The sequence below is a fragment of the Mytilus californianus genome, unplaced genomic scaffold, assembly GCF_021869535.1.
Source record: "Mytilus californianus isolate M0D057914Y unplaced genomic scaffold, xbMytCali1.0.p SCAF_3, whole genome shotgun sequence".
Taxonomy (NCBI): domain Eukaryota; kingdom Metazoa; phylum Mollusca; class Bivalvia; order Mytilida; family Mytilidae; genus Mytilus; species Mytilus californianus.
In genome coordinates, this window is record NW_026262679.1 from 12167651 (window position 1) to 12194943 (window position 27293).

The window sequence follows — 27293 nt, forward strand, 5'->3', positions numbered from 1 at the left end:
ATCTGTAGCTTTGTGGTCAGGAGCAACAACCAGTAATTGTCATCTGAGTTATTGCAATCTTAAGAGTATGAAACTGTTTGAGCTCATTTCCCTCAGCAGCTCAGTCTAACTAAAGCCAGCAACAATCTTCTTTTGTTTCAAACTTCACTGCAAGGGAGATAATTTGCTCCAAAATTGTTTCAGTCAGTATTCCTGAAAAAGCTATGCTAACAGTATGACAGGTTAAGAAAACACAGTAACATCAACATCACATGATAAACCCTGACATTCTCATCTTGATGAATCTAGCAAAAATGCAAAGCTACCTAACATGAAAGCAGACACTAACAAAATGGTTCATTTGACCAAATGGTTCAGAGAATGAAATTTGATGAAAGACAGATGACCAAATTAAACAACAACCAAGAATAATAGATTAGAAATCTCTTTTTGGCCTTGTGAATAACAATAAGGTTCTTTTCTTTTTTTATTCCCTTATATTTTAACATCACAGTCAATCACAAATGAGAGTATATTGCACTTGATCAGCTTTTCCCACAGTCCAGTGTTGAAAGCTTCCATTTCTTATCCTTGTTTAACGTGGGTGCTATCCTTATTATTGGATCTGAAAAAAAATTAGAATGATGCCATAATAGTTTTGTAAACAGATGAGAAAAACATTAATCTGCATGAATTCTTCTTTTGTCGAAATAAGTACAAGTACACTTTAACTTTTTTTAATCCAATTTATGGTGAGTTGTATTTTCAATTAATATGCATGAGCATGAATATTATATTGTTAAACTACTAGTATTGAAGTAAAAGTGGCTCAATTAGTAAATAAACTGTTATCACAGAGATATGTCTCGCCTTTTTGTAATTTTGATAATGCAAATGTTGAAATTAAAATAGCAATACTTTAACATGTAAGTTATGCAAATATTCAAAGTCAATGAACCATGACTGAAGGTACATGGCTAAACAATCTCCATGGAATGAGATGTGCCAATGCTAATACAACTGCATACCAAATACCATTGACTTATTATAAGTCGTTCCCTTTAAACAAACCTAAACACAAACATTAACTTGTAAACTGTGTAAAAGTTTCAAAGTTAATGAACCATGATCAGGGGTGGGGCTATATAATCTCCATGGAAACGATACTTGCAAATGCCAATACATTTGCATACCAAATATCATTGACTTAACATTAGCAGTTCATCTTAAACTGATCTAGTCACAAACTAATACATGTAAACTAAGCAAAAGTTTCAAAGTCAATAGACCATGACTCAGGGGGCAGGGCCAAATATTCTCCATGGAAATGAGATGTGCTAATGCTTATACAACTGAACACCAATTAACATTGGCCTACCACTAATGGTTCCCCTTGAACTGACCTAATCACAAACTAATACATGTTAACTTACCAAAATTTTCAAAGTCTATAGACCATGACTAAGGGGGCAGAGCCAAATAATCTCCATGGAAATGAGATATGCCAATGCTTATACAACTGCATACCAAATATCATTCACCTACCACTAGTGGTTCCCCATAAATTGACCTAATCACAAACTAAGGGACGACATCAAAAGATCAATGTAGGATAACAAACTTAAATCAAATAGTTTGGGGGTGGGGGGGTTAAAATTGCCGCAAGTTTTGTTAATCCAAAATCGATTTTACATATATCCATATTGGTCAATCAACTTTTCCCAAATTAAGTTAAGAGGGGGGGTGGGGGGTCAGTGAAAAAACTATGTGAATAAGTTTTTTATCCTACATTGAACTTTTGATGTCGTCCCTAATACATGTAAACTATGAAAAGTTTCAAAGTCAATAGACCTTGACTGAGGGGGCGGGGCCAAATAATCTCCATGGTAATAAGATGTGCCAATGCTAATACAACTGCATACCAAATATCATTGACCTACCACTAGTGGTTCACCATGAACTAGACCTAATCACAAACTAATACATTGTTGACGCCGTCGCTGTCACCGGAAACAGCATACCTATGTCTCGCTTTTTGACTCCGTCAAGGCGAGACAAAAAACTTTGTATTCATGTACATATGTATGAATAAAACAACTTTGAGACCTTAAAATGATTGCCACATACAAAGTAGTATCTATTTACCATTCCAGAAAGTCTGATATCACCTCTAGTTGATGTGAGTTTGAATTGCCCAAAAAACTTTTCAGTGATCATCTTTTACCTTGATAAGTGTGTGTGTTTTCATGTTGGAATTTATTTTCAGAGTTTATAAATTGGAATACCTTCCATCTGAACATTTTGTGTAAAGTCCAAAAAAATCTTCAGAGGTAACTGAAAAAAAATCAATAACTACAATTACTTTGAAATATATAGAAATGTAAGGAAGTTATTCTTACCTTGTTTCTCTGAAACAACTTGACCTCTCTGCACTGCTTGTGCTATAGAATTAGCTGTTGTCATAGGTCCTAGTACCTGAAGTCAAAGAGTTTAAAAGACTACTCTCTTATAACATAAACAATTACCTTTAAACATGCAAATTCCCAATACAGATTTTTTACAATCATATCACAAAATTTGTTTACATTTTATATCTTTTTCTCATGATTAAATGTAATAGATGGTTGAGTGGATGAACAAAATGTATGGCTATATTTATAGATAATCCATGGTTTTGCAAACAAGATGGGTGTTTCTCAGCTACAATCTCATTGAAGGGCGACATCCCTAAGATGAGATGTGGCCTAAAAATATCCTTGAGTTTGAAAGACCATTGATAATCTGTTATTCACTATGTTGCCAATGACGTCATTGATGTTCACATAGACAACAGCAATTGCACCTTTAATTTCTGACAATAACTTTCTATCTCAAGCAAGTAGCATGATATGAAAAGTTATCTCAAAGGAAAAATACACAAAATAGCGATGATCTATTTATATCAACATTCCAGTGAGGTGTGTGTGATAACAAGTAAGAAGTGAGAAAGCAAAATGTATGTTTTTTGTGGAACAGCCCTAATTGTTAGAACTTACAGGTTCGTTTCTATTTTCTGTAGCTTCATCACTCCATATATCTGGAATAGCTTTCTCTATATCAGACAGACAGTCGATATACTTCTTCTGTAAGTCAACAGCTTGTTTATCAAAATGGAACTGTACCAGAGCCTTTAATAGGGACTGGATCTCATCTGTAATATTCAGATAAAAGAAATTGACAGAGAAGTTATCATGATCATTACTATCTCTATGACATACAAATAAATACTCCTATAATGATGAGACAGCTTTTATATAAGTCTTTGTCATCGATTAAAAAGGATTTTTGACAAATACTATTTATTGAAGGATTTTAACAAATGCACATATTTAATGACTTTCTGATTCTAATTATTTTTCCACTTTTGTATATGCAGCAGTTATAACTATGTGAACATTGATACAGACCTAAATATATATAAATCAGCTAAATATGACAACTAAGACCTACTGGCTTCGAAACAAAAACTAACCCCTACAATCATCCAATGTCTTAAACAAGATAGATAAATCACAAATTGGATCTAGTCCTACAGTATTCTGCACTGGTATATATACTGAAACTGACCTCAGAGATTTTCAAGAATTTTTTGATGTAAACATATATAAAGCCAAATCAGTTATTAACCAATAGATATCTGTCTATATACATCGTGGAAGAGTGCATCTGAACAAGACCCCCAGACCTCTGCCTATATATAGACACTGACCTCTGTATATATTTTGATACTGACATCTGATATTCTCCACTGTTTTTATCAATGTATATAGGGGGCCTCAGTGGCCGAGTGGTCTAAGTAGTTACTACTGTTATCACTAGCCAGTCAACACTGAGGTTGTGGGTTCGAGCCCCGCTCGTGCGGGTGCAATCGATTCCAATCTTAATTGACTAGGATTGTCAGTTTTCCTATCGAAGGTCGGTGGTTTTCTCCGGGCACTCCGGCTTCCTCCACCAATAAAAACTGGCCGCCACGAAATAGCCCAAAAGCGGTGCTTAAAAGTGGCGTGAAAACACCAAAAATCATATATATGGATACTGACCTCTGATATTCTCCACTGTTTTAATCAATTTATATAAACAGCCATATCAGATCTAGAACTACATACTTCCGTATATATGGATACTGACATCTGATATTCTCCACTGTTTTTATCAATGTATATAAACAGCCATATCAGATCTAGAACTACATACTTCTGTATATATGGATACTGACCTCTGAGATTATCCACTGTTTTTATCAATGTATATAAACATTCATATCAGATCTAGAACTACATAATTCTGTATATATGGATACTGACCTCTGATATTCTCCACTGTTTTTATCAATGTATATAAACATTCATATCAGATCTAGAACTACATACTTCTGTATATATGGATACTGACCTCTGATATTCTCCACTGTTTTTATCAATGTATATAAACAGCCATATCAGATCTAGAACTACATACTTCTGTATATATGGATACTGACCTCTGATATTCTCCACTGTTTTTATCAATGTATATAAACAGCCATATCAGATCTAGAACTACATACTTCTGTATACTGTAAATTCAGAAATTATTGCATGCATTTATTATTGCGATTTTGTCATTTTAGACTAAAATGCGATTTTAATTTTTGCGATATTGAGAAAAATCCTGTTTAATTCATAATAAAAATTTCAAAATGCGAGTTTAAATTATTGCGATTATAACCCTGTCGCATTTTTCGCAATAATAAAAACATCACAATAATTTCTGAATTTACAGTATATGGATACTGACATCTGATATTCTCCACTGTTTTTATCAATGTATATAAACAGCCATATCAGATCTAGAACTACATACTTCTGTATATATGGATACTGACCTCTGATATTCTCCACTGTTTTTATCAATGTATATAAACAGCCATATCAGATCTAGAACTACATACTTCTGTATATATGGATACTGACCTCTGATATTCTCCACTGTTTTTATCCATGTATATAAACATTCATATCAGATCTAGACATCTGTTTATATTGATACTGACTTCTGTATATATGTATACTTGTAAACGTATACAATATTTGTTCCATTTGGGACTTGTATTATGAAGGAACTTCTATTTCATGACATACTGACCTCTGAGATTATCCACTGTTTTTATTAATGTAGACAGAGCAGCTATTAATGCTAGATCTTCATATTGACTCCCTTCTTTTAACTTCCATTTCTTATGTTCAGCTTTCCTTCTGTTCTTGGAAGACCTCCTGTTATACAAACAGAATTTTGTGTTAATAATTAACATTCTAAATTGTATGGTAGAGATCATCTTATAACTGTAACATACAAATTCTAAACAGTCTTAATATCAATATGCAGTCAAACCTCCTATAAAGGTCAACTCTATTTAGCAAAATTCTGTCTTGTCCTGTCATCCTCTTCTTGTCCCCCTTTAGTAATCCATTTGCATTTTGAACTTCAATTCAAAGGTCACTTCTCTAATAAGGTCTATTTTCCCTCTGGTACCATGGGTGACCTTTACATACAGGTTTGACTGTAATAAAATTGTCTTTACAAGAAGTTCAACCGTATTTTGCAGTCTTGATTCAAGGATAAAAACCATATACAAATTTAAGTGTTCCAATTTTCTATTATTGGATTTTTTTTACTGTTTAAAAAGGCCAGACTAAGTATGGCTGTACCTGTAGAGTTCTTATCAAAAACAAGATATCACATCCTAATTTTTACAGTGATGTTGTTTATAAAGCCCATAATTTTAGATACAATCCATTTAAACTAACTGATCCTTTCAATAAACTTATTCTTAAAGGTTATCAATTCAACACAGTAGTAAAATCTTTAAATATTGTTTTTATTGGTACTAACATAACTAAATAAATATTGCTATATATGTACAGTTATATGAACTCATTATCCTACATCCTGTCGATACAGCTGACTTATATTTTGGCATTGCACAAGGTCATATGTTTCTCAGAATGTTTATGACAGCTTTACACTAAATCCGTTGGATGTGTACTGATTGATACTTTAGTCTGAGAGAACATGATTTATTTATTAGTTGTAATTGGCATTGAACAAGCTTTCAGTAACTGCAAGTACTCTTGTTAAGGTGATTTGTTTCTATTGTTTTTATGTCAGTTGTTTTTTTTTTATTGTACCAATCTTTAAAGTTTAGCCAATTGCTACTGAATTATACAGTTTGTCCTTATATTGTGCTGTTACACCACTGTCCCAGGTTAGGGGAAGGTTGAGAGCTCACAAACAAGATTATACATATTTGCTTTTCATAAATTGTTTTGTTATAAATTAGGCCATTGGTTTTCTTGTTTGAATTGTTTCACATTTTTCATGTCTGGGCCTTTTATAGCCACCTATACAGTATGGGTTTTTCTCATTGTTGAAGGCCGTACAGTTGCCTATAATACACCTTATCGCTATTCCTGCTTGACCCGAGAACATGTCCCGCTCGAACTTTTGACGTCATACAACAATCACTTTTCCATTGTGGCGTCAGACATTTTCTATTATGACGTCAAAATTTTACGGGAACTTGTGTGATGTCCAGTAATGGCGGACAAATAGCTATAAGGTGTATTGCTTATATCCACTTCATTTGAACTCTGGTGGATAGTTGTATCATTGGCAATCATACCACATCTCCTTATTTCATAAAATAGCTGATGACAACGAGTCTTTATATCCTAACATACCCTGATGATTTACTGTAAGCAGACTGTCTACTATCTGAGGAATATCTGGATGACTGGACGCTCTCCCCTGTAGCACTACTGGTGTCTGAATACAGGTCTGCATCAGCACCAAGGTCTCCACCAGATTCTGTTGTAGAAAATACAGCATTAACTCTAATTATATAAGTGTATATAGAAAAAAACTTAAATAATTCATTAGGAACTTTTAACAGCTAAAAATCTCCTATGTCAAAAAATAAATAACAAATTTGTATTCAGATAATTCAGATTTAGTTTTTTGTATGTAATTAGATTAGAAAAATACATTGAGATAAAAACAAGAAAGCAAATTTTGATGTGATGAGCATACCCCTACTACTAATTCAAGAGTATCGGAAAACAGGAAGTAGTTGTCAAACAGATCTGAAAAGTAACAACTCATCACTTTAAATCTTCTGACTGAATACGAAGTCATTCTGTTCTAGAGTTTCTAAGAAAAGTGTGGCGAAAATATTTGTTTTCATTTAACATATTGAAAAATTCCTAGAAAGGGCAAACAGGCATCAGATGTCTCACAGATCTGAAAACTGTAGGTTCCAACTCATCACTGTCAAGCTGCTGAAGAAATGTTTTATTAGTAGTTAAACATATTATGAAAATATTTTTGGAAGAATAGATGGATTGACAGAATGATTGAAAGATAGCCCCACTCCCAAAGTGAGGATATAATATACTCACAATGATAGTTAAAACTTCAGTATAGCCCACTCCTAAAGTGAGAATATAATATACTCACAATGATAGTTCGAACTTCAGTATAGCCCCACTCCTAAAGTGAGGATATAATATACTCACAATGCTAGTTCAAACTTCAGTATTCAAGAAAAAATAATTATTAAGAAGTCGGATGCATCTGAGGTTGTCAAAAATCATATGAATGAAAACTTATCACATATTTTACATAGAAAGAAAACAGGGTTAATTGAACAATTGCATGAAGCATCACTGCTATACCAGTGAAGGAGAATCTAGTACATATATCTAAATACAGTAAAAATAAAAATAATTAGAAATGTAAATATTTGTTTTATGTTAAAGACTTCCATTGCATTAAGATGGAGTTTACCTAAAAATTCCAATCTTTCTTTTTCTTTCTGTTTCCTAACAGCATCAAGTCTGTTTGTATATTTGTCAAAGTCATTATGTAAGTTGTTCAAGGTGTCCATTTGATGTTCACATGTCTCTACTAAGGCTGTTTTCAAATTTGACTCTATGAAGTCTGTTCTACTGTGTTTGTACATCTACAAGATTATCAAAGTTGATAAAGGAGCAGGATATTATGTATGACCATTCACAATCAGTTTTGTTAAAATTAACCGTAATATTGACTCTAAAATAAAACTACAATTAACAATATTAAAAAAAATCAGGAATAAATTTAAGGAGATGCAGGGTAAACCTCAATCAGACAGCAACCAAACACACTAGTTAACCTATCTGGACATGCATGACATGTTCTAAATCACAAGGAAATGCTTGTCATTTTGTTTTATTCAGTAGTCCGTGCTTAAAAGTCTTACACGATGACATACAGGCAAGCAAATAAACAGTTCAACTGAGCTGAATACAATTCACAATGAAAAATATCAACAACATACCATTCTGAGAGCTTCTTCCCACAAACAACCCTCTATCAGACAAACAATGGACTCTTCTACATCCTAAAATATATATTTAATATAGCTATTGATCTGAATCATCCCATTAAACTGCATCATAGTCACATATTAATACATACTATGTTACCCTAATCACTTCCATATATAATCACATATAATAAAAATGCTAAGACTCAAATTGGTTGCATGCATCAGTCTTAAAAAGCCTAGGGATAGAAAATTTATTAGAAATCTTAAAACATCATAAATTGATTATTTTAGGAATTATACATCTGTTCTAATAAATTTCATGGCAAGAATTGTGAATGTGTAAATGGTGTTCCTGCAATCACAATTATGAACATAGTTGAAACCATTATTTACCATAACATACTGCTCCAATACTACAGCTGCCTCTTGATGTCTTCTGGTTTCCTTTAATTGACCTGTAAATATATTTAAACAATGAAAATAAAAAAAAAAAATGGTAATGATGTTCACGTAAGTACCTAAAGACAATACTGTATTACAACTGATGTATGGGATAATTTAGAAGTGTTTTCCAAGGAGAAGTTTTAATTATTGTGATGAATAGAAATTTTGTTTAATTTCTCTTATAATCCTTTCTACAACATATTCCTATTACATCACATTGAAGAGGTAAATAAAGATTGGTAGATTTTTCCATCTAGATTATTCACTCATGATAGTACCTTTTTTGTGCTTTCGATATATAATTCCATCAATGTTTTTCTCTAATAATATCCCTTTCTCATGACTGCTGTGAAAACAAATTACCTGATAATTTCTTGGCTATATCCACTTCTTTATCCTGACTATATTTGAGTCTAGCTGTCATACAGAATATTTGTCTCCAGTTTTTACAAGCTTGGAAAGATGACAATGCCTGCTCCCAACACTCTGCTTTGACAAACATGATGCCTGCTTCCTCATCTTTACCCTTCTCAGATAAATATTCTCCATATAAAGTGGCTATGTGCTGAAAAATATAATCCATAAACTGTAGTCATTTGCAAATATAATCTTTAAAGAATATATTCATTAAAACATGTAGTTAGGTGCTGTAAAATAAATGTAACCATTTTCAAATAGATACTTCTTGTGTTTGTATGATTTGTATTAAACCAATCTAGAAAGTAAATTTATTCATTATCAAAAATAAACACGCTTACATTAAATTGCTTGCAGATGCTTTCTTAAACTTTTAGAAAAGTAAGATAAAGGTATGTATTGAAGTCAACATGGCCTTGTTTTGAAAAATGTATATATAATCTTACTCTAACAATAACAAAATGAACATACAATTCTCAAAGAAAGTTTTAACTTATTTTTTGTTTTGAAAATGTTAAATTTGAAGACTTTATGTAATTTTTTTTTCATACAAATTATTCTTGCAAACTAATTCTACTGATCTAACTTAGCTTGTAGTGATAATGTTGTAGTAAACTGAAATGTAATATCCTATAATTTGCTAAAAAAGTTTCTTTAAATACACCTTTATGATGAACCATTTTTAATTTCTACAAATTTAAATTATCAGATACACAAGAACTACTTTTCAATAGAAAAACAAAGGATATGGGGTATCCATCCAGGACACAAAATCAGTACATGCACACCAAAAAACAAACGAAAAGCAAAGGACCAGCGCTTTAATTGCTGTTCTTCATCTCTTAAGTCACAGTGAGGCCTTGTATAATAAACTTTTGTATACCTTGTATTGCTGAGAGCCTGGTGAATACAGCTGTAATGCCTCTGTAAACAAATTGTGTTCCTTGACTAGACTTACACATTCATTAAAATGTTCTGCACCTAATAATATAATAAAACTATGTACAATTATCATCATACTTCATAATTAATGCATATTACATTTTTTTTTACAAACAAGAGTTTTAGTATAACCATAATTCACATCTAAAAACTAAAAAAATTCTAAAATTGAAGCAAAAATCTAATAAAATTGCACTCTAAATTTTCTAAAGCAGATGAAACACATGCTACTACCAGTAAATTAAATTGATAAAAAAAGAGTCAATATACTTTAATAAACAGCGAAGATTCATGCAACTCTTTCTTTTGCTGAAAAAACTCCAGTATTAACCAAGTAGAACTGTAAGCTACTGCTCACTAATGATACCCCTGCTTCAATTATTCAATTAACAGGAAGTTGAAAAGCCATGGATGTGAAAATGCACCATAAGGTATAGCCTGCCACATCAAGCTTGATACCAAATTTTAGGAAGCTCTGTTCATAGATTTTGAGAAAAATGAGAAAAAAATTTCATACATGGCCATTATGTGTTTCAAAGTACATAAGTTTTCAATAAACAGGAGTTGATGAGGGATGAATCTTAAACAGCATCAAAGGGTGTTGCATACACTCATGAACCTTGATACCAAATATCAGGCAGCTCTAATTTATAAATCTGGAGAAACTCTGACAGAAATTTCATGGAACAGGTCGACATACAGAAGTAAACCAGTATACAATCTCATTCTTAGTGAGGGTATAATAATCAAGTTTTATTTTAATGTATAAGTTTTGATTTTTTTTTTAAATATGCAAGGTTTGACATTTTACCATTCTATTTATCAATTAAGATTTTCACTCAGTTTCCTAAGAATTAATTTCCCCCAAATCTAAATTAAAAGAGGAGTAAAAATACAATAAAATCTAAATGAAACCAGTTTCTATTGGACCAGATCAGAAATTACATTTGTCTTAATTATACTATGCAGCCCTACATATTTTAAATGACCTTTTGACCAATCATATAAATTTGTCTAAATTCATGCCATCATGTATTGGTTCATAGAATTCATTGGTACAGGTTGAAGATTATTCTCCTTTTCTTTATATTTATTCATGTACTATAAAGAAATTGAATTAGAATGGAAACTCACCACATTTCGTTATATGATCTAATGCCTTTTTGTATCTTTTTAAATATCGGTCTATGGTAAAATGCTTGTAATGGCCTTCTAACTGTCGTAGTAAGTTCAAGAATGGTATATACTCTTTCGGATCCTGAATAATACAACAATATTAGTTGAAGTGCATACTAATTGTCAAAAGAAATGCACCAGCTGCAATTTCATTTTTTTTACTTATATTTGGTTTAAAATTTAAATAAAATTAGGCAGTCAAATGAAATTTAAATTTATATAAAACTTTATATCTACATTGGGATCTAAGTTTCTCTACCAAAAAATGTTTAAAAAAAAACCCAAAAGTATATGAATTTACATTAAAAACATCGTTTTTGCTAGAAATGAAGTTAATAAACAGAAAAAATATATTTATGTTCTTTTTTGAGACCTTTAGCTTTAATTATCTAAAAGTCTAAAACTATGTTACTATTCTTGCAACTATCTATCTTGGTTTAAAATTACCTTTTGTGACTTTTCTGCCACCATTAGCACAAGGTCAAAGTCATACGTTCCCAATGCCACATCATACATTTCATTGACATCCACAAGGAACAGTAAATACTTCAAGGCTTCTTCTGCACTAACAATTACCTGATCTGGAGGCTTTTCTGTCATATGTTAGGAATATATATATATATAAATAAATAGGTCCCAGTATATAAATGGACAGTCAAGCTGATTGTAAACTTAATTATCTATTTCAAAGAATAACTTTAGGTTAAATATCTAGTGACATAACAAGAGGTATTAAAATATATAGTGTCCCATAAAAATAGTATTCATAGATATTATTATTATCAGAGTATCGACTATCAGGAGAACTACTTTACAGGAACAAGGAGTATATATGGAGAAACAAGAAACATATTTACAATTGAATTTAATGATAGTATTACTCAAATAAATAAAACATCTCATTACCAGACACAACAAACTACTGGTCTGTTACTAAAAAATGAAAACAACACGTTAAATAATTTCATGCGTCCGAAGCGTGTTTCTGGATTTACCTTCATCAGGAATGCTCAAAGCCGAATATTTGAAAGCTGAGGATGTATAAGTACCGAAACAATTGAAGAGCTTTATGACAAAAAATACCTAAAAAATAGCCAAATCCATCCATCCATAAAAGGCAATTTATCTGATGCTGCATGCTAAGAATGCAATGCCTACATTCTGGTGCACCGGATATCTCTCCCAGTGTTATTGGTGTCTTATATAGCCATGTTTAAGTTTTCAAAGGTGTTTTCTGTTTGTATATATATATGTCTATTTATGAATAATCAAGGGGTGTTTGTTGTATTTTTTAACCTTGTATTGTCCAATGAATTTGATTTTTTGGCTGACAAAGTCAGTCTGGTACTCTTTTGATCTCTTCTTGAAAGCTTGTTTGCATATTAAGACAGTACTTATTTTTTTTTCAAATATACAAACCTCTGAGTGCTCTTACTAAAAGTAATGCCTTCTCTAGTTCAGGTGTAGTTTTCCTTACATATGTCACCAATATTGATAGTAAATATCTGAAAAAGGTATATCAAAAAAAAAAATTTCATATACAGTGTAAAATTATATCATTAGACTACACTTTGTATGTTTTTTAAGGAAAGAATTAATGAACTGAGTAAACTCTTTAGATATTGTTTAATCAGTGAGGAGATCGATTAACTTAGAATAATCCAAAATTATGAGTTTTACCAGAACTATGATAAAGTTATTGAAAATATATTTACATGTATAGACTAATAGCAAAGTTTTTTATTAAATTTTTCCAGCAATTTCCTCAAATCTTGTAAAGAACAAAAAATGACATTTTGATACCTTATTTAATAAATTATATTCTGTATATAATATTCAAATGCTCAATATAATACACCACTATCAATACTTTAGTAAAACTTACTTGCTTTCATTATTATCAATCAATGCTTGTCTAACAGCATCACAGACAGTATTAACCTTATTTGTAAATTCTTTGTCATCAGCTGTCTTCTGATAGGCTGCTGTATACATCGTCACAGTTACATCTTCTGCACTGAAATTTCAAATGTGTTTTCAAAAAATTAATTTTCATACTTAGAGTAACCTTCTTGATCAAAGATTAATGTATAATTCTTTTTTTATGATCGTAAACATATTTTTTTTAGGGGGAACCACTTTATTAATATAATTTTCGTTCTTATATTTTTATAAAAATCCAACAAAATATAAATCTGACAAAAAAATGTAGGTGTCAGAATCACTGTATAAATAAATAACTTACTATAAATCTGAGATAAATAGATTGATATTGTTAACTGATTCCACTTGTAGAACAAACTCCTTCACATTATCTAGGAATACTTTTGGGTTGTGATCAAACATTAGGTTTAGATTTATCCTGTGTTTCTTCATTAAAATCATTGCTTCCTTAAAATGCATTCTGTAAAATAATATTATTAATAATTACATGCTTCCTTCATTTATTACACTTAAAAAAAACAATACTTGTTTATTGATAAAGTTCTTTATTATGTTATTACTAGATTATACTCTGACTTCAATCTTGTAAATACTTGAAATTTGATACAGTCTTGAAAAGTATCCTTGAAATCATTTATGATTTTTTACTTTAAAAAAATTGCAAATAATATTCTAATAACATAGATTCCTTTTTCATATTAAAAAATTTTCAGGTAAAATAATTAACCTGTAACATTCTGGAATGATATCCTGAGAAATTTAAAACCAAGACCACAGATATGGAGGAAACAGTTCTTTCATGTTACTGTTCATGACAAGATTAATATAAATTGCTTCGCCGAGCACAGTTTGATATGACCGCAGAGGTCCAACCCTGAACAGTTGGGGCAAAAATGGACGCAATATTTGCGCTTGATACAGGTCTGAATTTGGATTGTAATTAAATATTTGACACATAAAAGGTTTCTGACACAGAATAAATGTAGTCAAAGAACTAAGAATTGGTTATATGATTTGAATTTATATTCAATTTTTTGCTTTTGTGCAATACACTTTGCTGTTGCGAATTGACCCCCCTCCCCCCACAAAAAAAAAAATAAAAAAATTTACCCCCCCCCTTTTTTTTTGCTTTTGTGCAATACACTATTGTTGCATATTACCCCCCCCCCCCCCCCCACACACACACACACACACTTTTTTTTGGAAAAAAAATAATATTTGAAGAATTTTTCTTTTTAATTTCTGAAATCTGAAATGAGAAAAAATTGACCCCCCACAATTTCTTTTTACCCCCCAAAAAATTCTTTCCCTCAAGATATGGTCATAAGGGTGAAGGTTTGGTACCATCAAAACGTTTAAACCCGCTGCAATTGTTTGCACCTGTCCTAAGTTAGGAATCTGATGTTCAGTAATTGTTGTGGTTTATAAGTTTTTCTCGTTTCTCGTTTTTAATATAGATTAGACCGTTGGTTTTCCCGTTTGAATGGTTTTACACTAGTAATTTTTGGGGCCCTTTATAGCTTGCTGTTCGGTGTGAGCAAAGGCTCTGTGTTGAAGACCGTACTTTGACCTATAATGGTCTACTTTTATAAATTTTGACTTGGATGGACAGTTGTCCCATTGGCACTCATACCACATCTTCTTATATCTATAATCTCAATTCAAATTTCCAATGGAGTTTGCAACCATAATTACCCATTTAAATTTACCATAGTTCTAACTTAATCTATTTTATAATAGAATTTAAAATATGGTGTCAAATCTTTCATATGGATTTTTTTGTAAAAAAAAAAAGATGCAACATTTGCAGATATTTTTTACTGGTCTTCCTTTATAAATATGCATTTCTTTAAACATAATTTAAAAGCAGTGTGAGGGAGGTAATCAATACGTTGTATTTGGATTACCTCCCTTTCACTGCTTTTAAATTGTCTTAATTGTTCATTAACCATTACTTTATACATAATTTAAAAGCAGTGTAAGGGAGGTAATTCAAATGATGTATTTGAATTACCTCCCTTACACTGCTTTAAATTATGTTTTGTACTAAAGTATTTATCCATTAACCAGGACACTTTTGTTTTTCCCCCTTTTTTGCCCCTAATACCTAAACGGTTTGAGCCATAACCCCCCAAAGCAAATCCTAACCATCCCTTTGAGTATGGAAACTTGTGGTATAATTTCAGAGAAATCTATACACTGTTCCACAAGTTATTGACTGGAAACTAGAAAAATGCTTATTTTTGGCCCCTAATTCCTTAACTGTTGGTAGCATTACCCCCAAAATCAATCCCAACCTTCCTTTTGTGGTATTGAACCTTATGGTAAAATTTCATAGAGATCCATTCACTTAAACTAAAGTTATTGTGTGAAAACCAATGTGTCTTCGGACGCCGATGCCAACGTCATACCAATATACTTTTTTGCGGTCGTATAATAACGTCTATAAGAGAATGAGTTACAAAGCATTAAATGTGCATTAAATGTGTTCTCTTTTTGTAGATACTTTTCAATACCCAAATATCGCTCAGTAAAATCAACAAGTACTTGATTAGTAATTCTACACAAAGTTGACATCCCTAATGAATATACCCCTTTGTCAATTCTTCAACTAATTTGATCACATGTCATACCTGCATCAATAAAACATATCCTTATATTGGTTTTCAGTTAATTTGATTCTGTTAATTATTATCAGAAAGTATCTTTTGGTATTCATGGTAAAAAATAGAGATTACAATTTACCACTACCAAACTACATTACAGACCTATCTAGTGCCTTCCTTACTGCTGACAGTACCAAAGCTCTTGGATGGATAGTTTCTAAGTTCCCTCTAGGCATCTGTAAGATCAATTTGGTATCCTCTGCAACTACTTGTACAATTCTAGACCCTCGTTCTACTCTCCTTATACTTTCATCAAAGGGATGTTCTTTGCCATCTGATAAGGTTGGCAATACTAAAATCAAAACATTTTATTGAACAAAAGTAAAATAGTTCAAAGAAAAAACACTTACTCTCTTATATCTCATTCATTTAAAAAATTCTCCAGATAAAATTTATATATTCTGAATCATATATATTGTTTCTTAAAATAAACTATTGACACAGAGATATGTCCTGCCTTTATTTAATTTTGATAGCAAGAAGGAAATGTTGATATCAAAATGGCAATACTTTAACAACTATGCAAAACATTCTAAGTCAATAGACCATGACAGAGGGAGCAGAGCCAAATAATCTCCATGGAAATGAGATGTGCAAATACTAATACAACTGCATACCAAATATCATTGACCTACCACTAGTGGTTCCCCATCAACTGACCTAATCACAAAATAATACCTGTAAACTAAGCAAATGTTTCAAAGTCAATAGACCATGATTTAGGGGACATGGCCGAATAATGTAATACATTGTTTATACCGCCACCTCAGCCATGGGAAACAGCATGCCTAAGTCTTGATTTTTCAAATTCAAGGCAAGACAAAAATTATGCTCAAAGTCTCCCCAAAGCATTATAAATTTTGGAAGCAACAAGAAATGAAGTTTTACCAGAATAAACATCATTTTTTGCCAAATCTGATTGTCTCCCCAAAAATAACAGCCTCAAAATAAAATAACCTACCATCCACTTTAGTTTTCCTACAGATGCATCGACATGTATGAGACAAAGTTGTAAGTAACAGGAATTCATCATGTATGGCAAATGAGGTACAGTTTGTAGCTATCTGCAATGGATCCATTTTCTTCACTTTAAACTTATTATAAGTTTTCAATTATATGAAAAATATTTGACACACAATTGTGTTTTTTTAAAAGTTAATGATCAATCAAACATAGATTTACTAAATATTTCTTAATTTGTGTTGGTCTTTGAAAAAGTTAAAATAGATTTAAATATGGCAGCTAAAATTACACACTGCATTAAATGTATTAGAAATACATACTCAAGCAAAAAATTATCCCACTAACCCATGCAAATTTGTAGATAAAATAGTTTGAGGATAACACATTTAAAAATATCTATCCCATAATTTTAACTAAAAATACCTTAAAAAAAATTGTAATTCTATGATTTTTTTAATTTGAATACATGTAGATTATAATACCTCAACATTATTCACATAAAATCTGTATCTGTCTGTAAGTCCTAACACAACTTCCTGTATAAAAACAAAAAGTCTGTATACACTTTTGGATTAGATAAAAATATTCTCAGCCTCAGACATTTACAGACACAATCAGTGGATATATTTTTAGAAGAATTTACTCTTGGAAAAATTTATTAAAATTTCAATATCCCAATATTAAAAGTTTCTTTTATGATAATACTGTAGTAATAGTTTCTAATGAAGAAAAAAAAACAAAAAACTGAAGCAAATAAAAGAAGACTTTTTCTGAGGACAAGAATGCCCCCTCTCAAGCTTTACAATTTTTCAAGTTAAATAAAATGCTCCGCTGGGGCGCAGCTTGATACAACCGCAGAGGTCGAACCCTGAACAGTTGGGGCAAGTATGGACACAACATTCAAGCTTGATACAGCACTGAATTTGGATTGTAATTAAATATTTGACACAGCATAGGTTTCTGACACAGAATGAATGTGGTCTAAGAACTTAAAATTTTTAATTTACCTATTCAAACCATATCATTATTATTTGCTTTTAAATATAAATCAGAAATAACCAATTTAAAATGGAAAATTTTAAAGAAAAAAAAGGAAAAAAAAATCCCCCTCCCCAAATTTTTGAACCCCCTTATGATTCATCAACCCCAAACTCAATCCCAGCCTTCCCTTTGTGATATGGTACCGTGCAGTACAATTTCAGAGAGATCCATACACTTGAACACAAGTTATTGTCTGGAAACTAGAAAAATGCTTGTTTTTTGGCCTCAAATTCCTAAACGTTTAGGGCAATTACCCCCAAACTCAAAACCAGCTTTCTCTTTGTGATATGGCACCTTGTAGTACAATTTCATAAAGATCCTTACACTTACACACAAGTTATTGTCCTTAAACTAGAAAAATGCTTGTTTTTTTGCCCCTTTTTGGCCCCTAATTCCTAAAATTTTGAGGGAATTACTCCCAAAATCAATCCCAGCCTTCCCTTTGTGGTATGGTACCTTGCAGTACAATTTCAGAGAGATCCATACACTTGAACACAAGTTATTGTCTGGAAACTAGAAGAATGCTTGTTTTTTGGCCCCTTTTTCCTAAACGTTTTGGGCAATTACCCCCAAACTCAAACCCAGCTTTCCCTTTGTGATATGGAACCTTGTGGTACAATTTCAGAAAGATCCATACACTTAGACACAAGTTATTGTCATGAAACTAGAAAAATGCTTGTTTTTTGCCCCTTTTTGGCCCCTAATTCCTAAAATTTGGAGGCAATTACCACCAAAATCAATCCCAGCATTCCCTTGGTGATATGGAACCTTGTGGTACAATGTCAGAGAGATCCATACACTAACACACAAGTTATGTCTGGAAGTTACAAAAATGCTTATTTTTGGCCCCTTTTTGGCCCCTAATTCCTTAACTGTTGGTACCATAACCCCCAAAATCAATCCCCTCCTTCCTTATGTGGTATTGAACCTTATGTTTAATTTCATAGAGATCCATTCACTTAAACTAAAGTTAGAGTGCGAAAACCAATGTGTCTTCAGAAAACGACGACGCCAACGTCATACCAATATACGACCGCAAATTTTTTTTGTGGTCGTATAAAAATGGGCATAACTCTAGAATGGTAAATGACTCATAACCCAAATTAGAACTGATATGAGTTTCATAAAATTTGGATGAGGCAAACTTAAGTTAAGAGTGCGAAAATGAAAATGAGATGGACGGACGGACAAGGGTAACACTTAATGCCCACATTGCCTATAGCGAGGAATAAAAAATAACTAGAAAATACGCTACATATAAATCTATTTACTGTCTAAAGAAATAAAAGGCAATAATTTTATTTTGTCTTCTTTTGAATTGAAGGTGAAATTTGCCAAACCCCTTCAGTATGATGTCTCCATCTACAGATTTTAACAGGACTGACACACCAGAGGAGCAGGAATTTGCATTTTCTGGGACACCTGAGTTCAAGTTGGTTTTTGATTTATAAAATAGTTTTATTGAATTCTTATTGTTCTGTTCAACCTATAATGCAAGTGTTAATTAAAATCATCACTGTATTAACTATATTTCGAACATTAGAAATCTACCTGACCACCTATATCACAAACTGCCATCTGGGTACATGGAAGTGGAAAATTTATTTCTTGTCCAGAGTTATCTTCCCATGGCATTACACTTTCATTTACTGCAAAAAATAATAACATATTTGTAAAATTCAATGAGAAACTTACACAAGAGTGCACACGCTGAAATGTCTCGCCTTCTTTACTAATCATTGATATTATGTTGAGTCTTAAATATAAAGCTTTATTACAACTGTCACATAAACTTAACATTAACCAAGTAAACTAAACATTGACCAATGAACCATGAAAATGAGATCAAGGTCAGATGAACCATGCTAGGCAGGCATGTACAGCTAACAATTCTTCCATACAACAAATATAGTTGACCTATTGCTTATAGTTTAAGAAAAACAGACCAAAACACAAAAACTTAACACTGAGCAACGAACCTTGAAAATGAGGTCAAGGTCAAATTAAACCTGTGTGACTGACATAAAGATCATAAAATATTTCCATACACCAAATATAGTTGAACTATTGCATATAGTATTAGAAAAAAAGACCAAAACTCAAAAACTTAACTTTGACCACTGAACCATGAAAATGAGGTCAAGGTCAGATGACACCTGTCAGCTAGACATGTACACCTTACAATCATTCCATACACCAAATATAGTAGACCTATTGCATACAGTATAAGAAAAACAGACCAAAACACAAAAACTTAACTATAACCACTGAACCATGAAAATGAGGTCAAGGTCAGATGACACCTGCCAGTTGGACATGTACACCTTACAGTCCTTCCATAAACCGAATATACTAGACCTATTGCTTATAGTATCTGAGATATGGACTTGACCACCAAAACTTAACCTTGTTCACTGATCCATGAAATGAGGTCGAGGTCAAGTGAAAACTGTCTGACGGGCATGAGGACCTTGCAAGGTACGCACATACCAAATATAGTTATCCTATTACTTATAATAAGAGAGAATTTAACTTTACAAAAAATCTGAACTTCTTTTTCAAGTAGTCACTGAACCATGAAAATGAGGTCAAGGACATTGGACATGTGACTGACAGAAACTTCGTAACATGAGGCATCCATATACAAAGTATGAAGCATCCAGATCTTCCACCTTCTAAAATATAAAGCTTTTAAGAAGTAAGCTAACACCGCCACCGCCGCCGCCGCCGGATCACTTTCCCTATGTCGAGCTTTCTGCGACAAAAGTCGCAGGCTCGACAAAAAATCATTATACTTATCATAAATGTAAATTGAATCACAGGTTTTGTTATAAAGAGATACCCTTTCACATCATATGTATTTCTTTACCTCTAAGGTAAAATTTGAAAACACTATCATTAAGCAGTTCAAAAGTTTTTTTATCATTATTCTGTTACAATATGCCCTAAGTCACTACTGACAACTTACCTGGATCATATCCCAGTAGGGAGCCATCCGGTAGCTGTATAACAACATGCCCTGAATCATTACTGACAGCAAGTTTAAATGCATGATCTTCTAAATCTGTTGTTGAACTGAGTATAGGTAATACATATGTATATTAATCTTATATTAAATAGCTTATTTTCATATATTTTGTTTTTGCATATCATTTTTTTTTTTTTTTTTTGCATATCAATAAATTTCCATTACCATGTAAAATGGATTTAACAACAAATTATAGGCTCAAATATTTACTACAAAATTAACTGGAGAATATGTTTAATAAAGACATTAAAGCAATAGTTGGAACAATGCAAAGATTAAAGTTTAAATCCTCATTACAGGCAATATTTTATTACAATGTGTACAGGAATAACATTGATTAATCCTGCATTAATGATGTTTCTTGTATATTTGCAATTATAATAAATAAATAAAGCTTTGAATATACAGTATACAACTAATTTGTGCCAAATGGAACAAAACATGTATAATTAAACAGGCTCATATAGCAAAAATTTCATTAGTTAGACAGAAAAAAAACCCACTACTGAATACCTAATCTTGATTATGGCATCTTCTTTCTGAATATTTCCATTACAGATAATAGAGTGGTCGCCCTTGGACTGGTCAACTAATACCAATATAATGTTGTCGTCATTCAACCATGTCACATGACTTACTGACAAAGGATTCTGGTTAAAACCATCCGGCAGACCCTCTATCCTATAAAAAAAACCATCAGGTATATAAATATATATTCCACATTATGTGAAACCAATTTTTTGTTTAAAAAGATAAAAATAAGAAGAAGTGGCATGATTGCAAATGGGACAACTATCCACCAGAGACCAAGCGATGTAGATGTAAGCAACTATATATCCGACAAGTAAATAGAATAATACATTAAAAACTTGAAATAAAAATTAAAATTGACTAATACCTTTAAATATGGCACATTTTAAAATCTGGTTAAAGTCACCATACACAGTCAAATATTTGTCCAAACTCATTAAAGAATCTATTTTTTGTATATATTTTGTGTTTATCCTAAATCAGTTAATTTTAAGAGAAAGTAACCTGTAAATGCCTTTAAGTACTGGAGTTTTACAGCAGACAGCAAAACTTCCACCTCCAGCTCCATCAAACTTTACTGTTTTATCTATGGTCTGAGATTCTGTAAAATACAGCATACAATCAGGACAAGTAGAAAACAAGAAGATATTTAGTATAATATAAGTCACAAAGATATACATGTACTGTATTTAACTCACAATGTTGTTGAACTGATAGATTGTCATCATTTCACTTACACTACTTACAACAAACTGTAATCCAAAATAATTTCTGCTGAATATTTTTTTTAAATTTGAAGCAATTACCCTATTTAAATTTGATTACTCTGCATAAAAAAGTTTAATACAAACTTACTTACTGATTGATATTCAAGTTTGGGAGAACATGGTTTATTCAATTAGTTGAAATTGGGCTTTGATCTAGCTTTCAGTAACTGTTAGTACTCTTAGATCTGTACTTTGTGTCTTTTCACCATTGTATTTGTACTATTTATTATTCAAGCCCTTTCCAACTGTTACAGCTTGTTCTTATGCATTGTTGTTACACAACTTTACCAGGTTAGGGGAAGGTTAAGTGCTTACAAACATATTAAAAATATGTGCCATTCTTTATGTGCATGTCCCAAGTCAGGAACAGGTAATCCAGTTATTGCTGTTGGTAGCTGTCACATTTTTTGTTGTCTTTCATTGTTGTAGTATAAATCAGCCTGTTGGTTTTCAATTTAAAATTGTTTCACATTTCGTCATCATTGGGTCCTTAATAGCTTACTATAGGGTATAGTCTCAAATGAGAATAGAAAACAAATAAAATGCTCCGCTGGGCGCAGCTTGATACGACCGCAGAGGTCGAACCCTGAACTGTTGGGGCAAGTATGGACACAACATTCAAGCTTGATACAGCACTGAATTTGGATTGTGATTAAATATTTGACACAGCATAGGTTTCTGACACAGAATGAATGTGGTCTAAGAACTTAAACATTTTTTAATTTACCTATTCAAACCATATCATTATTATTTGCTTTTATATATAAATCAGAAATAACCAATTTAAAATGGAAAATTTTAAAGAAAAAAAAGAAAAAAATAATCCCCCCTCAAATTTTTTGAACCCCCTTATGATTCATCACCCCCAAACTCAATCCCAGCCTTCCCTTTGTGTTACAATGTATGGTGCCTTGCAGTACAATTTCAGAGAGATCCTTACACTTGATTACAAGTTATTGTCTGGAAACTAGAAAAATGCTTGTTTTTTTGCCCCTTTTTGGCCCCAAATTCCTAAACATTTAGGGCAATTACCCCCAAACTCAAACCCTGCTTTCTCTTTGTGATATGGAACCTTGTTGTATAATTTCATAAAGATCCATACACTTACACACAAGTTATTGTCCTAATACTAGAAAAATGCTTGTTTTTTTGCCCCTTTTTGGCCCCTAATTCCTAAAATTTTGAGGGAATGACCCCCAAAATCAATCCCAGCATTCCCTTTGTGATATGGTACCTTGCAGTACAATTTCAGAGAGATCCATACACTTGAACACAAGTTATTGTCTGGAAACTGGAAAAATGCTTATTTTTGGCCCCCTTTTGGCCCCTTTTTCCTAAACGTTTTGGGCAATTACCCCCAAACTCAATTCCAGCTTTCCCTTTGTGATATGGAACCTTGTAGTACAATTTCAGAAAGATCCATACACCAACACACAAGTTATTGTCCTGAAACTAGAAAAATGCTTGTTTTTTGCCCCTTTTTGGCCCCTAATTCCTAAAATTTTGGGGGCAATTACCCCCAAAATCAATCCCAGCCTTTTCTTTAGTGGTATGGTACCTTGCAGTACAATTTCAGAGAGATCCATACACTTGAACACAAGTTATTGTCTGGAAACTAGAAAAATGCTTATTTTTGGTCCCCTTTTGGCCCCTTATTCCTAAACGTTTTGGGCAATTACCCCCAAACTCAATTCCAGCTTTCCCTTTGTGATATGGAACCTTATGGTACAATTTCAGAAAGATCCATACACTTACACACAAGTTATTGTCATGAAACTAGAAAAGTGCTTGTTTTTTGCCCCTTTTTTGGCCCCTAATTCCTAAAATTTTGAGGCAATTACCCCCAAAATCAATCCCAGCATTCCTTTTGTGATATGGAACCTTGTGGTACAATGTCAGAGAGATCCATACACTAACACACAAGTTATGTCTGGAAGTTACAAAAATGCTTATTTTTTGCCCCTTTTTGGCCCATAATTCCTTAACTGTTGGTACCATAACCCCCAAAATCAATCCCAACCTTCCTTTCATAGAGATCCATTCACTTAAACTAAAGTTAGAGTGCGAAAACCAATGTGTCTTCAGACGACGCCGGACGACGACGGCAACGACGACGACGCCAACGTCATACCAATATACGAACACAAAATTTTTTTGCGGTCGTATAATAAAAACACTAACCATTAAATGTATACATTGCTATCTGACTGTTTTCAAGGAGGACTGCCAAATTATTGGTGTTGCCATGACAACAGAATATCACCTGATTGACAGCACCCGGTAATTGTAAACTATAAGCAGACATAGGAGGAGGCACAACCATATTTCTCATTGGTGATAACAAGACTCTGTCTATAAAAAAAAAAAAACTTTAAATTGTTAGATAATTATAAAAAATGTTGATACATAAAAAACTTGATTATTCTTTCAAAAATAAGATAACATTTTATAAACAAAGATGAGGTACTTTCAGGAGTCTCAGTGTAAACTAAATTGATTCAGCTTCATACCTGCCAACTTTTCAAAATCTCCATGGGGTATTTTAAGCACAAGTGAACCTAATGTATACCTATACATGTCATTAGCCTAGTTAATTAGAATATGGTTTTGAATGAGTACATACAAAATCCTCTCATGGATTATATCCCCCAAAGATCAGGAAAGTTGGCCGGTCTGCAGCTTATATGTCCTCCAATATATTTGTATTTTATACATACCATAATATTCTTCTATACATCAACACTAAGATAGCCTATAAAAATTAATTTTCTCACCACCATCAATTACAGCTACAAGAGCTTGATCATTTTCTGTTTTACCACAGCTACAGTTTGTGGCCCAGGACCATGAATACTGTGAATATTTGCCAGCAGATGACACAATATGAAGTTTGTAGGCATGCTCAGGATCCCATATTACAGATGTTGGTTTATCAGAATTAAAATATAAACTCTGTTTTAAGTACCAGTGATAGTTTCCAACTGTCCATAGCTGTACTGAAAAAAAATAAAATATTTATCTTCAATGATAAGAGATACTGATATAGAAAAAAAATTGTCTTCAGATACACAGATACTTAAGGGCATACGATACAGTTACAGGGGAGGTAATGATGTTGCTAATGTAAAATGTTATTTTTCACGATGTCAAACTGACAAATTGGGAAAAGATGCATTTTTGACTGATTTTTATCATTCGGACTGATTTAACTTGGAAACGAGTTCATGGACAGCTCTTTTTAAAAATTACATTTGGCTTGATTATGTAAGAAGATTCTTTGTGCCAATTTTTATGAACAAATCACCAATGCAATTTTTTTAAATTCGATAAATATACAGCAAAAAATGACGTTCTTTGGCTAAAATCATGAACATGTGATAAAAATTAATAATTTCCAAAGATTTGTTACACAAATTAAAAGCACACTTATGTAGAGAAGATCTTCCAGATGCTTTTATAAAAATCTGATTGCTTTTATCTTTTTAAACAAAAAAGCTAAGTATGTCTTTTCAAAAGATAGAAATGTCAAAGAAATTGAAATTTCCAGTAAATATCTGAAATTTCGACCCCATTTATTTCTAAAAGTAGCACATGAAGGTATATTTTTTATTACATATTTTAATTGACTAGGTGAAAAATAGCTTGTATGCAAACTCATCAATAAAATGCTTCGCTGGGGCGCAGCTTGATACGACCGCAGAGGTCGAACCCTGAACAGTTGGGGCAAGTATGGACACAACATTCAAGCTTGATACAGCTCAGAATTTGGATTGTTATTAAATATTTGACACAGCATAGGTTTCTGACACAGAAAGAATGTGGTCTAAGAACTTGAATTTTTTTAATTTACCTATTATGGTCCAATGTCCAAAATCAAAATACATGGTTAGATTCAGCATATCAAAGAACCCCATATATTCAATTTTTGTTAAAATCAAACAAAGTTTAATTTTGGACCCCAACTTGGACAAACTTGAAAACTGGGCCCATAATCAAAAATCTAAACACATGTTTAGATTCAGCATATCAAAGAACCCCAAGAATTCAATTTTTGCTAAAATCAAACTAAGTTTAATTTTGGACCCTTTGGACCTTAATGTAGACCAATTTAAAAAACGGGACTTAAAATTAAAAATCTAAATATACGGTTAGATTTGGAATATCAAAGAACCCCAATAATTCAATTTTTGATGAAATCAAACAAAGTTTAATTTTGGACCCTTTTGACCTCAATATGAACCAATTTGATAGCGGGGCCCACAAATAAAAAATCTAAATTCATGGTTAGATTCAGCATAACAAAGAACCCCATATATTCAATTTTTGTTGAAATCAAAAAAAGTATAATTTTGGACCCCAACTTGGACCAACTTGAAAACTGGGCCCATAATCAAAAATCTAAACACATGTTTAGATTCAGCATATCAGAGAACCCCAAGAATTCAATTTTTGTTAAAATCAAATTAAGTTTAATTTTGGACCCTTTGGACCTCAATGAAGACCAATTTAAAAAACGGGACCCAAATTAAAAATCTAAAAACACGGTTAGATTTGGCATATCAAAGAACCCCAATAATTCAATTTTCGATGAAATCAAACAAAGTTTAATTTTGGACCCTTTTGACCTCAATATGAACCAATTTGATAGCGGGGCCTACAAATAAAAAATCTAAATACATGGTTAAATTCAGCATATCAAAGAACCTCATATATTCAATTTTTGTTGAAATCAAACAAAGTTTAATTTTGGACCCCAATTTGGACCAACTTGAAAACTGGGCCCATAATCAAAAATCTAAATACATGTTTAGATTCAGCATATCAAAGAACCCCATATATTCAATTTTTGTTGAAATCAAACAAAGTTTAAATACTGGACCCTATCTTGGACCAACTTGAAAACTGGGCCCATAATCAAAAATCTAAACACATGTTTAGATTCAGCAAATCAAAGAACCCCAAGAATTCAATTTTTGTTAAAATCAAACTAAGTTTAATTTGGACCCTTT

The 27293-nt window shown here is 32.2% G+C and overlaps 2 protein-coding genes across 14 annotated transcripts in view; one reads left to right on the plus strand and one right to left on the minus strand.

Annotated features, from left to right (window-relative positions):
- Window positions 1-27293, plus strand: part of LOC127732965 (sorting nexin-27-like) — a 279861-nt gene that overhangs the window by 119430 nt on the left and 133138 nt on the right. The window lies entirely within an intron of this gene.
- The window catches only part of LOC127732948 (elongator complex protein 1-like), a 41012-nt gene continuing 14175 nt past the window's right edge, over window positions 457-27293 (minus strand). For all 12 annotated transcript variants that reach the window (XM_052242158.1, XM_052242157.1, XM_052242168.1 and 9 more), the window contains 24 exons: window positions 25059-25280; window positions 24466-24636; window positions 22022-22118; window positions 21500-21667; window positions 20927-21033; window positions 19510-19607; window positions 17400-17453; window positions 16916-17018; window positions 16057-16246; window positions 13590-13748; window positions 13230-13361; window positions 12764-12849; window positions 11792-11937; window positions 11303-11426; window positions 10110-10207; window positions 9173-9374; window positions 8759-8820; window positions 8375-8437; window positions 7843-8017; window positions 6738-6864; window positions 5143-5270; window positions 3015-3169; window positions 2379-2454; window positions 457-604 (listed from right to left, as the gene is read on the minus strand). In XM_052242158.1, the coding sequence (XP_052098118.1) occupies window positions 525-604; window positions 2379-2454; window positions 3015-3169; window positions 5143-5270; window positions 6738-6864; window positions 7843-8017; window positions 8375-8437; window positions 8759-8820; window positions 9173-9374; window positions 10110-10207; window positions 11303-11426; window positions 11792-11937; window positions 12764-12849; window positions 13230-13361; window positions 13590-13748; window positions 16057-16246; window positions 16916-17018; window positions 17400-17453; window positions 19510-19607; window positions 20927-21033; window positions 21500-21667; window positions 22022-22118; window positions 24466-24636; window positions 25059-25280 (3023 nt within the window). In that variant the 3' untranslated portion in view covers window positions 457-524. The remainder of the gene's footprint in view (window positions 605-2378; window positions 2455-3014; window positions 3170-5142; window positions 5271-6737; window positions 6865-7842; window positions 8018-8374; window positions 8438-8758; window positions 8821-9172; window positions 9375-10109; window positions 10208-11302; window positions 11427-11791; window positions 11938-12763; window positions 12850-13229; window positions 13362-13589; window positions 13749-16056; window positions 16247-16915; window positions 17019-17399; window positions 17454-19509; window positions 19608-20926; window positions 21034-21499; window positions 21668-22021; window positions 22119-24465; window positions 24637-25058; window positions 25281-27293) is intronic.